This window comes from Tyto alba, unplaced genomic scaffold (genome assembly GCF_018691265.1).
Source record: "Tyto alba isolate M040663 unplaced genomic scaffold, T.alba_DEE_v4.0 Super-Scaffold_6, whole genome shotgun sequence".
NCBI lineage: Eukaryota > Metazoa > Chordata > Aves > Strigiformes > Tytonidae > Tyto > Tyto alba.
In genome coordinates this window covers 45,500,545-45,518,237 of record NW_024881327.1, presented here as the reverse complement: position 1 = coordinate 45,518,237, position 17,693 = coordinate 45,500,545, and the positions used below count along the sequence as shown (strand labels likewise).

At 35.4% G+C, this 17,693-nt stretch overlaps 1 protein-coding gene across 2 annotated transcripts in view; it reads left to right on the top strand.

Annotated features, from left to right (window-relative positions):
• HTT (huntingtin) overlaps positions 1-17,693 on the top strand; it is an 85,738-nt gene that overhangs the window by 54,697 nt on the left and 13,348 nt on the right. For both annotated transcript variants that reach the window (XM_042807664.1, XM_032987320.2), the window contains 16 exons: positions 469-610; positions 1,832-2,011; positions 3,471-3,647; positions 3,904-3,980; positions 5,252-5,390; positions 7,063-7,185; positions 8,056-8,269; positions 8,467-8,612; positions 9,062-9,239; positions 9,517-9,612; positions 10,477-10,664; positions 11,910-12,036; positions 13,211-13,311; positions 15,547-15,701; positions 16,085-16,224; positions 16,392-16,474. In XM_042807664.1, the coding sequence (XP_042663598.1) occupies positions 469-610; positions 1,832-2,011; positions 3,471-3,647; positions 3,904-3,980; positions 5,252-5,390; positions 7,063-7,185; positions 8,056-8,269; positions 8,467-8,612; positions 9,062-9,239; positions 9,517-9,612; positions 10,477-10,664; positions 11,910-12,036; positions 13,211-13,311; positions 15,547-15,701; positions 16,085-16,224; positions 16,392-16,474 (2,266 nt within the window). The remainder of the gene's footprint in view (positions 1-468; positions 611-1,831; positions 2,012-3,470; positions 3,648-3,903; positions 3,981-5,251; positions 5,391-7,062; positions 7,186-8,055; positions 8,270-8,466; positions 8,613-9,061; positions 9,240-9,516; positions 9,613-10,476; positions 10,665-11,909; positions 12,037-13,210; positions 13,312-15,546; positions 15,702-16,084; positions 16,225-16,391; positions 16,475-17,693) is intronic.

The following is a 17,693-nucleotide window of genomic DNA, read 5'->3' as shown; positions in this document are numbered from 1 at the left end:
CATCTGCTATTTGTTGCAATTATCTCTCTTGATGTACCAAAACCACCTCTCTTTTTTCTGGGTTGGGCATCACTTTCAATCTGATACTAGACTTAAGTGCTCAAAAAAACTGGTTTGGCTTGAGAAGAAAATACAGTAATAGGTTTTATCATCCTGCCAGAGATGCAATAGCTCATATTTTTCTTTTAAATAATGTGTTTAGTTCTTCAGAAGTTCTTCAGACTGTCCAAGGAAGTAATAAGCACAGAACAAAAATGTGATATTACAGTTTTTAGAATGTAAAGAGCCGATGGAAAGCAAAGTGCCTACTTCAAAGTAGTAAAATGTTTGACTGAAGTTTCTAGAAAAATAAATATTATGTAAGGACATTCGTAGGCTATTCCAAGCAATTTGATTGTTAATGTTTCGGTAGCCATAGTAATAAATACAGTAATAAAATAGTAACAAGATATAATATGCTTCCTGCAGGAGACACAGTCTTTCTACTACTAAATTGCTTAGCCCTCAGATATCTGGAGACAGTGATGAATCGGATTCGGAATCTAAACGTGGCATGTGCAATCGAGAGATAGTGAGAAGAGGAGCGCTCATTCTTTTTTGTGACTATGTTGTAAGTATGAATTTTATAACTATAGTTTTATTATGCTGTCAGTCTTTTATTACTCATGTGCATTAACCGAATCTGGTTCACAAGTGAAAAATTTAAGACTTGTGAAACTAGTAATTTTATTTTCAGATGGTGCTTGCATAAAGCTTAGGTATGCTCATATTTGGCTTTTTTTTTCCTGTTCTGAACTGAAAAGTCTCTTGGCTTGTAAAAGATAGCTGGTGGGTAATAGAATTATCTGCTGGGTATCATATCCCTTACTTGTGAAGTACTAGGAGTGCAATAAGTAGTGTTAGACTTCCTAACATCAGTACCAGTGCAGTGTCTAGGATACGACGAATTTCTGTTTCTGTACCTTAAGAGGAGAGGTTTTACATTAACATTTAACTTCCATTCTGGTTCTCTAATGAGAGCAGTTCCTGTGGCTTTGGCTTCTTGCTGCCTCAATATTAGCATTTTAGTTCATCGGGAACTTTTGAAGTTAATCTTCCCATAATATCTAGTATTGCACTTTGATTTGCATTGCAGAGCAGTTTCTGGGGCAAGAAAACTGCATTCCTTTCAGATTGAACTAAACCAAAAGCTATGTTTAAGAAGCACTTCAAATACTAATGGACATTCAGTTACCAGAGTCAGATTAGAGATAGTCCAGTTTAAAACCCTACCAAACATTTCTGCTGGGGAGTATCATACTCTCAACATTACCTGGTTAGCTCTATGGATCTTTTCATGTTGCATTGCACTGCCTGTTGATACACATATAGTCTCCGTAGGTTTAAAATTAATTATTGACATATTTCTTTGGATTTGCTTTCCAGAAATTATTCATATTGTGTTTAAGGCCAGTAGTAATAAGAAATCTTTAAAAAGAAGCCTAAATGAAAATCACATCCTACAAGACTGTGTGTGTGCATGTTTATTTCGAATAGCATTTCATTATAAGTGGCATCTTTGAATGGACCTTCTCAATTTCCTTGGTTTAGCCTGGGTTTTTAATGTTTTAAAAAAATTAATTTACAAATTCATTATAAATCTCTTAATCTGCAACAAGATCAAAAGCATTTGGAAGATCTGTCATGTAAGAATAATGAGGCTGATATTACAATATAGACACCTGATGCCATTATTTATGAAAAACTTCATGCTGTGTCAAATAAAATTTTTAGTAATTAAACACTTAACATGGTTATTACTGGAATCAAATTTTAATTTTTTCCCGTTTAGTGTCAAAACCTACATGATTCAGAACACTTGACCTGGCTTATTGTGAATCATGTTCAAGACTTGATTAATCTGTCCCATGAGCCTCCAGTACAAGACTTCATTAGTGCTGTTCACAGGAATTCAGCAGCCAGTGGTCTCTTCATCCAGGCCATTCAATCACGGTGTGAGAATCTTGCAGCTGTAAGTTTAACTTTTTGACTATTTTTAAAGAACAAAGTCACTTACATTGCAGCATAAGTTTAACTGATAAGTATGCAAATTCTGACATTTTTGGGTCATTTATCAGCTTCTGAATTTATTTTTAAAGTCACTTCTTTAAAAATGCAAGCAGCAAACCTTATAATATATTAGCAACTTCAGTATCAGATGTGGTCCAATCCATCAAATCTATGAATTCAAGTAGAGTTGGTTAAGCTGCTTTTCTTCCTTCCTGGGTATTACCCCTGTATAATAAATATCTGAAGGGTAGATGAAAGCTGCGACTCTTGTCTTTGATTTCAGTGCCTTGGTAGCATAAATATCAGAACTACTAACTACAGAGGCAGGAATAGGAACCAGTCCATCTTCATAGGCCCTAGCAACATGAAAATTATTTACAAGCTCACTCCTTCCCCATTGATCCACCCCACAAGTTGTAGGCTCTTGGTGAGGGAAACACTGCTTCAAAAATTCAGTGTATGATTTCTGTTGATTGTTTTAGTTTTCAAATTAAAAGGAGCAGATGATGTTTTATAGGGATATAAGGTTGTATGCATCCTTCTTAATCTTGGGAACTCAGTAGGTGGGAAACATCATTTGCTGGGCTTCCTCTGTAGCTAATGGTGGGAGATGCTACCATACCCTGAGTAGCCTGGTAACATTTCCTGTCTCTTCCCATTGTCTCTGTGCAAATCTAGCACAACTGCTTTAGGCATCTGAGTAAAACACTTTTAGGTGAGATGAGTCTGGGCTTTAGTGTCTGAGACTCGGTATAATGAACTAAACTAAACATGTTTGAATGGAAGATGTAGTAATTCTGTGAAATATTTGGTGATTATCAGAAAAACCAGTAAAACTGAAATAGCTGTGATTTACAGTTTGATCTAAAAGCATATGGGTTCCATGAGCCAAACTAGCTTGTGTTTCTCTTTAGATTATTTGTGCTCATTTAAAAAAAAAATTAAGAAAATTCATTGCACCCCCTTTTAATACTGAGCAGCCATCACTGTTTCTATGATTAAACATGTGCTCAAAAAATCCCTAATGCTTATCTAGATTTCTATACTGTCTCTTGTCCTGGCTATGCTCTTGTTCCTACCTTCCTCCAGCAAGAGTTTGAGCTTCTCACTGTTTTCAAAGCTTTCTACAATTCCACTTGTATGTCTCTAGCTTTTCTCCTTCAAAGTTTTAATCTCTACTTTTTGCTTACTCTTTGTAAGAATAAGTTTTTACAGTTAAACATCAAACAACTTAGGGGTCATATGAAATAAATAACCCAGTAACTCTAACCTATTCATATGTAGATAATTATATTGATCAGCTAGTTGTCTCCTATAGTTTTTTCTAAATGCCTTTCCCTCTAGCTTAAAGATCTTTATATTCCAATTAATTGCTTTATTTGTGTGTCTTTTTCTGTTTTGTTGTTTTTTTCAACACCTAGCCCACAACTCTGAAGAAGACTTTACAGTGTTTAGAGGGAATACATCTCAGCCAGTCTGGGGCTGTCTTAACATTATATGTTGATAAGCTTTTGTGTACTCCTTTCCGTGTGCTTGCCCGTATGGTTGACACACTGGCTTGCCGTCGGGTAGAAATGCTTTTGGCTGCAACTTTACAGGTAAAGATAAATATATTAATTTGTAAATAAGATTGGGTAGTGCTAGCAATAGAATCAAGTGTAATGATTTAAAGTACATCAAAATATGATGACGTTTAAGTGATCTCATTAGAAAGGAATTTTTTTGTTTAATATATAGATACATGAATGTTTACATTTCACTTTACATGCCTATAATTTTCCTGATCTGTTCAAAGTACCTATGGGTATTTTACTTATTTTTGTCCTATAAAATTCTTGTGACTGTTTCCTATAGAACAGCATTACTCAGTTACCAGTTGAAGAACTGGATAGAATTCAGGAATACCTTCAAAACAGTGGATTAGCAACAAGGTAAATAATACCAATATGTGTTAAAATGCCAAAATGAGGAATGTTTTAGTACTAATCATGTTAACTTTCCTACATTTGGGGGTTTTCCTAGAGATAAGATAGTGAGTCCTTTTTCAAGGTAAAACAGGAGTAAAGCCCTCTCTTACAAGATGGAGGCATATTCTGGCCTAAGGGCGGAATTAAAGCAAGCTAAAGGCTTGAAGGCATTCTCTCTCCCACATCCCACTCAGTATTCAACTTTTCAAAGACAGCAACAGCAAATTAATTCCCTGACAAAAACTACATCACTGAAAACAACTTTTATTTTCCTCAAACTTTTGCAGAATTTTGTGAGTCCTATCTGGGTGGGCTTGGTTTTTGGGGTGCTTTGTGTTTTTTTTTTTTTCCAGACAACTGTGTTAAGTTTTAACTGTTTAGTCTCCCAGCTGTTTTAAAGTAAACTGCTGTTATAAAAAGGAGCAATTTCTTCAATTTTAGAAAAAGCTTTAATGTTGGAAAGAACCTAATTTACTCCTCTTGCTTTCATTGCTGTTTGAGGTTAATATCTGTTGACTGAAATAAGAAACAAATAGGGGGAAAGAATCTAAAGCCTGAGACTGCAGTAGATTGATAGTAATGTGCCTTCATAGGTAATGTTACATTTACTTGTTTGTTTGTTTGCTTTTTGCAAAACTCCAGAAGACCGTCTACAAGTTCTTGATAGCAGTAATGGAATCAAAAAAACTTCAACAGAACAAAAAAAGGCACAACCAACCAACCAAAAATAATTAAAAAAAAAAAAAAAAAAAAGACAAAAAACCCAAACCCCTGACACAGATATAAATCCACAAACTGGAATTCTTAATATATTAAAAAAAAAAAAAAAAAAGTAATTCCATTTTAGTGGATTCTTGTTTGATATCTGTTAGAAGGTATTTGTCTGCAGTCAAATAATCTGTACACTAACTGTGATTCTCCTTACTCATTAGAAAGATTTTCTGCATGAAGAAAACTGAACAGCTTGCATTTTATGCTTAGGCAGACACAAATTTTAAATCTAAATTAAATTTAAATCTTTAGTGTTGGTGGTACTGAGTTCATTTGTTTTGGGTACTGATAGCTGGTGGAATTTGCAGTTTTGCATCATATGACTGCATATATCCAACACAGAACTTAAGATCCTACTGCTTTTCTCTCCCAGGATAAGAATTGTTTCATTGGATGTCTTTTTATTTTTAAATTATTTACAAAACAGAGTAAATAAGCTCTCTGATGTATTCTTCTGTTTTCAGACACCAAAGACTTTACTCACTCTTGGATAGGTTTCGTCTTATGGTAGCACCAGACACAACCAGTCCTTCACCTCTGGTTACCTCGCACCCACTAGATGGAGAAGACCAACCAGCTTTAGAGAGTGTAATTCTAGACAAAGTAAGATTATGTTTAAAAAGAGTCACTAAAAGTGCCTGTGCTGTAAATGAGCTTTTACTCGTTACAAAATATTTAAATACAGCTTATTTTTACTATGCAGTTAATGTTCTCAGAATTGTCAATGAATCTCAAATATAGACCAGTGAATCATTTCATATGTGTTGGCTGACTGTTGAATTTAGGATGAATAATTAGCACATGCATAGATGCTTGTTATGTTGATGGTGTTGTGAAAAATTACCAGGTTTGGGGTTTTTTGCATAACTTCAGTGGAAAGATTTATGTAAAGTTCACTAGACAGATATGTACTCTTGTTTTCTTGATGTATTTACTGCAGTTTTCAGTTTTATTCATTTGCTGAAAACTGTTGGTTGTCTCTTGGAAATTAAGCATTACTTCTCAATCTTTCATTTCTCAGCTTTAAACTACTTTCAGAGAACAATCATAACTACTTAACTGTTTCTGTCTTTTGTGTGCTTAGGTATGTTTATTTCAAAGCAGGGTGGGAGGCTAAGAGCAAGCCTTTTGGGGCAGGTGTCTTCCTTTCTTTCTAGTTTGTCCCATGACACAAATAATCTCTCCTTTTCATTCCTTCATGTTCTACAGCAATACACAGTAATAGGAAACACATGTAATGGGGATGGCAAAAGTTACTTGATTAGCTGACAGTTTGGAGGAGACTGTTAAGTAGTCAAGGAACCCATTGACTCAGGAGAGAGATTGAGAGCTACTTAGACAGCAAGAGGAAACACTGTGCCCAGAAATCATTTACTCATAGCTTTCTGTCTTCAAATGAACCAAAAAAGTCTCCATTCCCTGTAACCGTAAGTCTTGCACAAAGGAAATAGGTTTTGTATGCTTCCTGCGTAGCCCCTCCATAGTTCGTAGAATATGTCAAGTTGGAAGGGACCCATACAGATCATTGAGTCCAACTCCCTGCTCCTCACAGGACTACCTAAAACTGAACCATATGACTAAGAACATTGTCCAGATGCTCCTTGAACTCAGGCAGGTTTAACTGCATTCTAATTAATATCAGCAAATACAGGATGTCCAGTTATGAGAGAGAAAACACAGAAAAGGGGTAACTGAGCCTCTTTATATTCCTCAGTTAAATTAGTTATATTAACTAATTCCTGTAGGGTCATCACTAATAATTTGAGGGGTAAATTTGCGGTGATGTGTGGTGGTCTTCATTTATTTCAGTGAGTGTTACAAGATAGATATTATCTTCATCTGCTGATTTGAATCTGAAGACTTTTCCTCCTTGGTTATAATATTGGGTTTTTTGGTGTTACTGTTATGTTTGTGTGACTACTGAGTATTCCAGGTTCTTTTTCTAAATATTCTCCTCAGCTTTAGGATCCTAATACATACACCTGTGCTATATGTTAAGTCTTTTTTTATTTTATTTTTTTACCCTTGTTTCCTGTCCGGACTCTATGGAAATAGACAACTTGCCAGTGAACATCCATTGATCTAGTTTAAGATGGTCCATTCACCAGTTGTCTGTTTTGCCTTGCCTTTTTTTTTGAGATTTTTGACATTAATGTGGCCTAGTGATCTCTTACATGGACCACAGTGCCAGTGAGCAATTCTTCCCCTGTCCCATGAACTGTGTTATTTTCTGAAAACAAATATGTAATACATTTCTTTTTTTAAATTATTGAAGGACTGGTATGTGTCACTAGTGAGGTCACAGTGTTGCATCAAGTCTGACTCGGCACTGCTAGAAGGTGCAGAGCTGGTAAATAGGATTCCTCAGCCTGACCTGAACTCCTTCATGACCAGCAAGGTAACTTCTTTGTCAGATGAAACAGTCAGCTGAAGAGGATGTAATTATTTCTAATGTTCTTATTGGTAGTATTAGGTTCTTAAATGTAAACACTCCAAATTTATATGATACTGGTAGTTCACTTCTTGACTTTCACTTCATTTTGAAAAATAAAATAGTAGATATGTTTAATTTCTGTGTCTAGCAATGATGCTAATAGTAGCAGCGTTGTAGTAGTAGGTTGGGTGTATAGAGTGGAAGTGAAGGTTAGTTTATGTATTGCAATCACAAAAATCCAGTTTTACCATTTTTACATAATCACATACATAATGACATTTTGCTGTACAGTCTCTTGCAAGGCCAGATGTTTCTGTAACTTTTAAAATACTTGTGCTAGATGACTTGCAATAAGCCACTAGTGGGCCACAGATAGTAAATCTGGCATAAAGGACAACTTGTATGTATTACTTTGTTTTCTAAAAACTTATTTTGTTCAAATTCTCTACATTTGCTGATGGTATGCAGAAATAATAGTGGGAAACTGTTTTTAAAAAGATTTTTGACTTACTTGTTTTAAAGCTTATTATTTGAACATTCCTTGTATATATGTCATCCTTAAGCTTTATTCACATATTGTTCTGAAAATTTGGAATAAGCATATTGATTGATATTTTTTTTTCTCCAGTACTGTAGTGTTTGGAATTTAATTATGGAACAAATACGGGCTTACCTATGGTATTGTTGCACCGCAGTAGAGCAGAGGTCATAATAATTAGTTAATTAATAAGCTGTTAATTTACTGGTATGATAGTATGCTAGAATAGTAGTGTCAGATACTTAGAATCTCTTTAAAAGCAATTTCTTTACTTCTTATTTACTATTTGATTTCAGGAATTCAACCTAAGCTTGCTAGCACCTTGTTTAAGCCTTGGTATGAATGAACTCTCGAGAGACCAGAAGAGTAGCTTCTTTGAAACAGCTCGGAGAGTAACTCTGGATCATGTGTCTAACACTGTACAAAACCTTCCTGCCAACCACCAGGTTTTTCAACCACTGTTGCCAACTGAGCCATCAGCCTACTGGAAAAAACTAAGCGAAATCTTTGGTAATAGAAATAATGGTCTTTTAAAGTTTATTCTCTCCTCTGCAAAGGTATTTTACAGATGTCTTGTGAATACATGAACTTAGTATTTAAAAAAATCAAGATACCTGGCATAAAAGTGCTTATGAAATAATTCTGAAAAACATTTGTTGAGGGGAAAGAATTCAAACTGCTAAATTTCATCCAGTCTTATTTTATAGGAGATGAGGTGGTGTATCAGTCTATGATGACACTTTGTCGTGCACTGGCTCAGTATTTGTTGTTACTCTCAAAACTACCAGCTGCTCTCCGTGTTCCTCCTGACAAAGAGGATGATATCCTGAAATTCGTAGTTATGTCAGTAGAGGTAAGAAGCTACAGCGTAATTAAAGATGTGATGAAATGTTGGGAGAGGGAATAACTTTGGCTTAAACTGATCACCATTTTGATCTGTGCAATTTTCTTGACTTAATTATAGAAAGTTCTTCAGTGGTCAGTTTATGTGACCTGTGCTCATAAATCAGATAGGCTTATGGGACAAGGGCAGATTTTTACAAGGAGAGGTTGACAGAATGATGGAATGATCTTGGCATTTGGGAAAATGGCCCTGCACTGAATTTTTGGGGACACTGAATAAACAGTATATAATGCTCACAATTTTCTTGTACTTAAAATCTGTTCTCTCACGAAAAAACTCAATCCAGCTTGCTAATAGAACTTTACATATTGCTGAGTAAAAAAAACCTACCACCTTTGGTTATAAGTTCTTCTGTTGTGAGAATTTGCTGTTAATGGGATTTTTTTATTTTTGCACAGGCACTATCATGGCATTTAATGCATGACCACATTCCATTAAGTGTAGATCTTCAAGCTGCTCTGGACTGTTGCTGTCTGACATTACAGCAGCCTAGTCTCTGGAATTTGCTGGCTTCTGCAGCTAATGTGACATATGCTTGCTCCTTAATTAATTGCATTAGATTTATCATAGAAGCAGGTGAGTCCAATTTGAGCATCTATGAGAAAATTTTCTTAATAAATTGTCAGTCACCACTGATCAATGTGTCAAGAATATTTCCTCTGAGTCCTTTAATTACTTCGTTGACAAATTTATTTTTACTGTTTTAATTTCTCATTTAAAATTTTGTGTTTACTTTTGAACTTGGCAGATGCCTTGGAGATGTTAAATATTTGACTGTTATGTGGTTCTGAGAAGAAAAGTGGAATGAGATATGTAATGGCTGTATCTTTTAAATATTTTTGTCTTAATTCAGTTGCTGTTGAACCTGGGAATCAACTCCTTAGTCCTGAAAGAAAGAAGAATGCTTCAAAAGGCTTAAGTGAGGGTGAAGTTGATTCAAACACACAGAGTAAGTAAATGGTGAATTCCACTTTTGCTGTAAACTTTCACTGAAGAAACATTTATGGGTAACCTTTCCATTACTATATTTTTAACAATGAGAATTCATCTGAGACCTTATTTATATTTGATAAATGTTTTTGAAATATAGGTTGACATATTTTTAACAGGGATAGTTGTGTTTTATTGAAAGTTAAACATTAATGCAGATTTTTCTTTTGGAGGATTCTGTTAGCTGTGCAGCACGTTGCAGACTGAGCTTTTTAAAGTGTTGTGGGATTTCTAAATTTCCTGTGGGAGTGGTAGAATTTTTAGTATTTCTTCTGAAGAATTTCAGATTTATTATCTGCCCTTCTACAGTATGGGAGCACTGCATTGAGGTGATGGTCGAGTGTAGTCCGTGAGTGCGGATAGCATTGTTTTCCACATCCAACGGTGCTGGTACAGTAAGATACCACTTCCATCTACAGAAATTACCTGCTTGTTGGACTTAGCATAGAGCCAGCTGTGAGACTGTTTTCTCATACAACAAATGAGCTGGGTCACTTTAAATTCTCACAAATGCTATATTTGATATGGCCTGTTCTGGCTGGGGTTAGCATGTGAGCTGCTCTGCTGACAGATCTTGGGTACTGGTAATCTCCAGCACTGAGGCTGGCAAACAATGGAAGCCATTGCAGGGAGAGTGGTAGTAGTACTCTTCAACTAGCGGAAATATTGTACAATATTTCTTTGTATATGTCCTTATTGTGGTTTTATCCTTTTCAGTCAACATACTCTTTCATTAAGCATTTTTTTTGTTTTCTCTGTCTTTTAAAATTATGTGTCTTTTGAATAGATTCATAAAACTGAATTTCTTTTTCTCCCAACAAAGAAACTAAGCACATTACCACAGCTTGTGAAATGGTAGCTGAGATGGTGGAATGCTTACAGACTGTCTTAGCACTGGGGCACAAAAGGAACAGCAGTATCCCAGCGTTTCTTACTCCTGTCCTCAAGAACATCATCATCAGTTTAGCAAGGCTGCCTCTAGTGAACAGCTACACAAGAGTACCTCCCTTGGTATGTTCATTATGCTTTGTTTTCAGGACTTAAAAAGCTATTTAATAACTTTTTGAAAATCAGAGGGTGCTGCATCTGAAGTATTGCATCAGTAGGACTTCAACATTAACTAGTTTGATCAACCAATTTGTCTTTTTAAACACTGAGTAGCAAAACATTGTAAAGATATCAAGTAAGAGTTCACTTTGGAATTGAAGATTTGATTAGAAAGGAGTGTAGTCACTCCTTACATTCTTACATGAAAGGATGTCCAGGTGGTAATTTAAGAAAGGAAAAGGAAGCAGTGGCTTGGGTGCTGTGTTAGGGGCTAGTATTTCCTCCTGCTCAGTGGGATTGCTTCCCTGGAAAGAATGCAATATCTACACTGCTACTTTCTTTGACACCTGAATTGACAAATTAATTTTTTGTCATGCTAAGCACCACAGTGATGCAATGGTGCTAAGGTGTCTGAAGTAGTGTCTGAGCTAACTCAGGTATTCATGTGTGGTACCATACTATTGGTACACCATGCAGATATTTCTGAATTGTGTATTACTGTTCTTTCCTAACTTATCTTGGATCTTTTGGACAAGGTATTTTAACCTTTTCTTTTTGGCTGATATAATGTGGATTTAATAACACCTCTTGATTATCTGCATGCGTTGTTAGTACTGTGAAATTACTTTGTTTTGATGAACTTCAAAACCATTATCGGAAGCATTTCCAGATGCTTACTAGAGCAAGGGGGGATTTCCTGATGTGTGCAAGACCATTTCTCTGGCCTTTCTCTGTTTCTCAGCACTGTTTTTGAGGCGATGTCAAAGGACGCTAATTTTTTTGAGACTTTTTTGCCCACTCTTGGATGTATATTCATGCTTTTTCAGGCATCAATAGTATGTGAACTATTTTCCCTGAATTACCTTTCAGCACACTCTAGAAGTCACATCACACTTAAATTCTAAACTAAAATATGAGACAGGAACTTAGTTGTTTTCATATCCGAACTTGGACAGTAGGACTGAATAATTAATTCCTAGTGAGGAATATGCCAAAAAGCCCTCCAAATTACAAATACCGTGTAAAAAGTCTTTTAGCTGTGTTAGATATTTAATCTTTTTCTAAGTTTTGTTTTGTTTGGTTTTTTTTTTTGAGAATCACTTTATTTACTGATGTCTCATTGCTTTTGCATGGTGTATATATGTTTACAGTTGTCATGTTAATACTATTTCTGTTTTGGGTAAGTAGACTTCCTTTGTATTTCTTCAGGTCTGGAAATTAGGTTGGTCACCAAAACCTGCAGGTGACTTCGGCACAGTTTTTCCTGAAATCCCAGTAGAATTTCTTCAAGAAAAAGAAATCTTTAAGGAGTTCATCTATCGCATTAATACACTTGGTATGTACAAAATTAAAAATTAATACAGTTGCCTCTTCTTGGGTATTTACCTGTGTTGTGAAGTTACTGAGTAACTGAATCTGGTACCATTTGTTTACTTTTCTTGCTTATGTGGAAGAGAAATAATATTTCAGAGCAGGTTCATAATTGTGCTGCAATAATTCTTACATTTGCTCAATGCAGAGAAAAAATTCTAGAAATAAAGCCAAAAATTGTTCCAACTCAAGGAGGCGATTTCAGTGTGCTCTTACAGAATGGCCACTTGTTTTCTGGAGTGTACACTTGACAGTATGTTTGAGAATATTTTCCTTCCCCCCTTTAGTTCATGCATAGTATATAAATAAAATTTAGTGCCACGCTCTCAATATTTTAACTGAGATGCTGTCACTTTAAAGCTTCTGGATTTGTCAAGGTTTACTGAAGGAGAGCAGTGGGGCTTAAGAGTTCAAGTCTTTGTCGACAGATGAGACTGTCAAGGGTAACACACCAAATTTTCCATATGCTTACAGAAGTTCTTTTTTTGGAGGTGGGGGGGTGGTTTGGGGTGGCTTTTTTTTTTTTTCCTCTCATCTACAGGTTAGTATTTGACTGACTTGTGGTGTAACACTGATTTCTGTTTGATCACTATAAGGTGACATTCTCATGTTTGATTCCTTAAATATCGTTACTATAAACTGCAAGGTATTATTCAGGAATCCTCTGCAGTTTTATAGGTAAAAATCTGTTTGGAAAAATTTTGAGAAGTCCTTGCATTTTAATGATCTATTTCTAGGCAATTCAGTCAGCTTGCTTTTAGGGAATTAAGATTTCTCAGATCATTATGAGATTCTCCACGACTTCCTTTCTTGTGAGAATTGGCCAGTTTTCTGGATGGTTTTCTGTGTTGTGAAAACCTGATAGATTTCAATGCTTTGAAAGTTGGACAGTCAAAACATTTAAATGTATATAAGGAACAACCCAAACAGGACCATTTAAATAATAAGGTGCAAAACCCTGCTAAAGGGGTCATTATTTCCTAAAATAGAACAGTTTAAACTTAGGCTGTAGTGATTACAAAAAATGCCAAATCAAATAAGAAAACTAAATCTGTGGAAATGATATACCATTTTTTAGTGCCATTCCATGTTTAAGTTTGTATTAAGACATAAATGGCTATATCTGAGTGTTTCCATAGGATGGATCAGCCGTACTCAGTTTGAAGAGACTTGGGCTACTTTGCTTGGTGTGCTTGTAACTCAGCCTATTGTAATGGACCAAGAAGAGAACCAGCAAGAGGTGATGTCATTCAGAGAAATTATTTTTTAACTAAATTTTACTTAAAATAAGAAAAATGTTTCTATTGATAAATCTGTAAAGCAGAAAAGTAGTGACTAAAACTAAGAAATCATTTCCATTTTATATTTCCTTGTCTTTATATCCCTACGAGTCTAGACACACCCGTCTTCTGACTTGCAGCTTCTGCAAACATGTAAATAGTATGGAAAAATTCTAGTTAAGCTGTTTCAACTTTATTAGTATGTCACTCAACAACACACACAGTTCACGGTTTGCTTGATTGGATGTTTGACTTTAGGTACAGTAAGAACTGCAAAACTTCGAGAGAAACAATGTGTGAGAGAACTGTGCCTTTAGGAAATGTACTAGTTAACTGTAACTAGTATGTATTAGTGCAATTACCTGTGCTATCTAATAATCAAACTTCAAGGGGAGTTTCTTTGGTAAGATTTTTTTGGAAGACTCTTGACTAGAAATTAATTGACTTAGAGATACATGCGCATGTCTCTCCCTCCTAGTTGTAGACTGTATATTGGATATCTAGGCTTCTAACTTAGATGCCTCGGGTAAGTGTTCAGAACTCAGTGGAGGGCATTTAGGGATCAGAGTTGAAGAAACTTACCTATACCAAAAACAAAGATGCACATGAACTTAGATGTCATGAAAGAGACTTCACCTCTTCGGACGTCTTAACCTGCTACTGAACTGATTTTACTAGGTTCTAGCTCTTTGACCTGAAAATCTTTTTTTTCCTAGACTCATACAGTGTTCACTCCCAAATTGCGAACAGTCCTGATGGAAGGTGCAGAGCCTAAAGCATTTTGAAGAATTCAGAGGGTAGATGCCTACAAATCATGGGTAGCAAAGGAGTTTGTTTCCCTTGCTTCCTAGGTGTCAGACTCCAAAAAGCAGTAGGGCATCATCACCCCTCTTCTCTGGGTTTGCATTTTCTGTTAGACTGACTTGGACACGTGCAGCCTGCAGAATTTTTGACGAAACTGTTTTCTATGTAATGGCCATGTTGGATCAGATTTAAGGCAACCTAGCTATTGGCAGTTCCTTATTTGTCACATAGAGAGCATTTATTTTCAGAACAGGAGTAATACTCCTCCTTTGCTTTCAGAGGAAAACTGATGTGTTCAAAATTGAAAACATTTTAAGCACTGCTACAAAATTCAGAATATTAATATTTTTTGGAATAAATATACAATATTCTTTTTTTAAAAAAGTTGAAAATTTGTTACCACCTTACATGTTCTAGAAAGGTTTGGACTCTCTGGTGGTCTGGTACTTTCAGAAGGGAATCAGAATCCACACAATGAAAGGGAAAGCCTGAGAAGCATCCTGCCACTTCAGAATCTGCTAGTATTTGTGCTGTTTTAATTTCAGTTTGTAAGAAAACCTGATTTAGTCAAAGTACTGATGATAAACAATTCTGAGAAAAAAAATGTTAAATGTATTGTGAAGGTTCTTGCTACCATCAACACAGGGAGGATGAGTTACAACCCACGGTGTCAGAAGGTTATTTTAAGAATTTTTTTTTAAAGGCAAAGAAACAGACTGTTATGGTGGTGAAGATTTACAGTGGTGAAGTACTTGATGCAATGTGTATAGTTCCAAATACTTCTGTTGGGGGAAAATGGTAGTGGCTTAAGTGTGAATAATAGATTGATTTAAACAAATATTTTAAGAAAGTTGTGTTATAGTTTTCTCACACTTACAGTGATGCTAAATACTGAATGTGTAGCGTATTGGTTGAGAAGAAACATTGGATTCATTTGGATAATGGTGCCCAGAAAAATGCTGCTGAAAATTCATTATGAGGTTGAGTTTTGTTCCTAAACAGGCAGTTAGTAAAAAGCCATTAACATGGATCCTCTGAAGAGTTTCCAAGTCAGATTTGGTCTTATTTAAGGCTTTGTTTCAACAAGTGACTACTGGGTAGATGCAAACAAAGAAACTAAACACTTTGGAAGTTCTGAAATGGACATCTTGAGGGTTTAATGCTATTGGGATAAGAGAGGACGCATGCAGAATGGCTGATGAGATGGATGTATTGCTGCTACACTCAGTGCTTTGTGTGCATTGCTTATATAATGATTTCTGAATGCAAAGAAGTCTAGATACATCAGGCTTATTAATGATAATTTAGTGGAAGGTGACAAACTGATATTCAGGGCTTTCAGTTTGGTTTTTTTTTTTTACAATTCAAATTACAATAAGTTCATTTTACAGGAAGATACAGAGAGGACCCAAATTAATGTTCTTGCAGTACAAGCCATAACTTCCTTGGTGCTGAGTGCAATGACAATACCTGTTGCAGGCAATCCAGCAGTTAGCTGTTTGGAACAGCAGCCCCGCAACAAAGCTTTAAAAGCTCTGGACACAAGGTATTTTTTCACTTGTTCTAAAATGCATAAAAGTTATATTTGTGATTAATACAAAATTAATTTGCTTAATCTAGCTGTAGCAAACATATATATAGGCTGTATTTTCTAAGCAAGAGCAGATACAGATGGATCTGTTCACATAGAAGTTACAGGGACTTGGCATCACAAACCTGGTGAGTTAAAAGACGGTATCTGAAAAAGACAATATCTTATTAGAATCTAGTAGACGGTGTGCGGAATTTATTTCTCAACACGTCTCAGTTTTAGCATCCCTGATAATGAAAATAAGCATAGACCCATAACATTGTAGAGTAAGCTGGTCAGAGTTGTACAAAAACGTTAAAGGGGAAATCTGTTTAAATTGATTTCTTTTGGGCTTTCAGGTTTGGGAGAAAACTAAGTGTTATCAGGGGAATTGTTGAACAGGAAATCCAAGCGATGGTATCGAAGAGAGATAATATTGCTACTCATCACTTATACCAAGCTTGGGACCCTGTTCCATCACTTTCTCCTGCTACTACAGGTAAGTGCCTTTGTGTGGAGGGAAGGGGAGGATGAAGTTCTTTTACATTTAAAAAATAGAAAATACACTCTTGGAATTTATTTGAAATGCAGTTTGCAGGAAATGAAGCCATTTTCACATCTGCTTTGTTATGCTCGTTTTAAAAACTTGTCTTCTGTTTTCTTAAGGTGCTCTTATCAGCCATGAAAAACTCTTGCTGCAGATCAATACTGAACGAGAAATAGGAGACATGGATTATAAACTGGGACAGGTTTGTTAAAACCTTACATTTGAACTTGGCTCTTATTTCATTTCTTTCAGTTTAAAAATGCCATTAAGAGACATTGCTTAACTTCAAATGTAAACGAAAAGCTGTGAGTGTTGCAGGGTAGATCATTACTGGGTGACTTATCTCAGCCAGCTGTCCCACCTCTTGTGGAACTTTTGCTTGGGCATGTGAGGTCTACCCATGAGCCAGCTATTCAGTTGTACATTTCAGCCTTGTATGTTAAAGAGCCATTGTAGTGTTAGCTTCCACTTTATTGGATTTTAATTTGCTATTGCATGCTTGCAGTCGTCCTTGGGAAATGAAAAATCACTGGACATAAAATAAGCAATGCTGTTTTAATTTTAAATAGACCCAGTGGAGGGACATAGATTTCACTGGATGGTGTTAGTTGGAAAATTAGCACTACATACAGTGAATTAAAAGTCCTTATCCAGTTAATTATCTTCTTGAAAATTTAGTCCTTACATGAAGTCACATAGAAGTTTTAATTGTAATATTTGTTTCACTATTTCAATAATATGTATTAGTAAAAAAAACCGTAAATACTCAGATTACATTTATTTTCTTGAGTAATCTTTTGCATAGGGAAGAATAAATCACTTGTCTGTCTCGAGGCATCTGTGTGTTCTCTTGAGATTCTTAATTGCTTGAATATTCCGTATTTGAAGGTTTTCAGACCCTTGTGTTATTTACTAAAACTATTAACTGTAGAACAATACTAGTCATTAGACATTCTGCTTGAAAAATAAATAAATGTGTGTGTGTGTTCACTTAATGTGAAAAAGAATTCTATGTAAGGGTGACTTTTTGTCTAAGAAGTCTTGAGCTATGTAAGATAAGTAACTTCAGAGGAAAAAGTAACAGCTGTATTGAAACACAAGAAGTGCTGATGTTGTTTTGGAATCTTCAAAAAGATCATTTATGAAATGCCATCAGCAGGTCTTATTGATCTGAAAATTTAATTTTTTAAAGAAAATTTAAGGAATAATTAAATATTCTTCTTTGTAGATAATAGTTTATCTACCCTGAGTCTAAGGACTTAATCTTAGTGTTGTCTGGTTTCAGAAGAAAGGTTATATTGCAATCAGATATAATGAGTTGTGGTTTGAGAAGAGTTAGCAATGTGTTTTCTATTGAACTGCAGTCATTGCAGTTCCTCTTGAATTAGTTTCTGGTTTGATATGAATTGTAAATATTTATA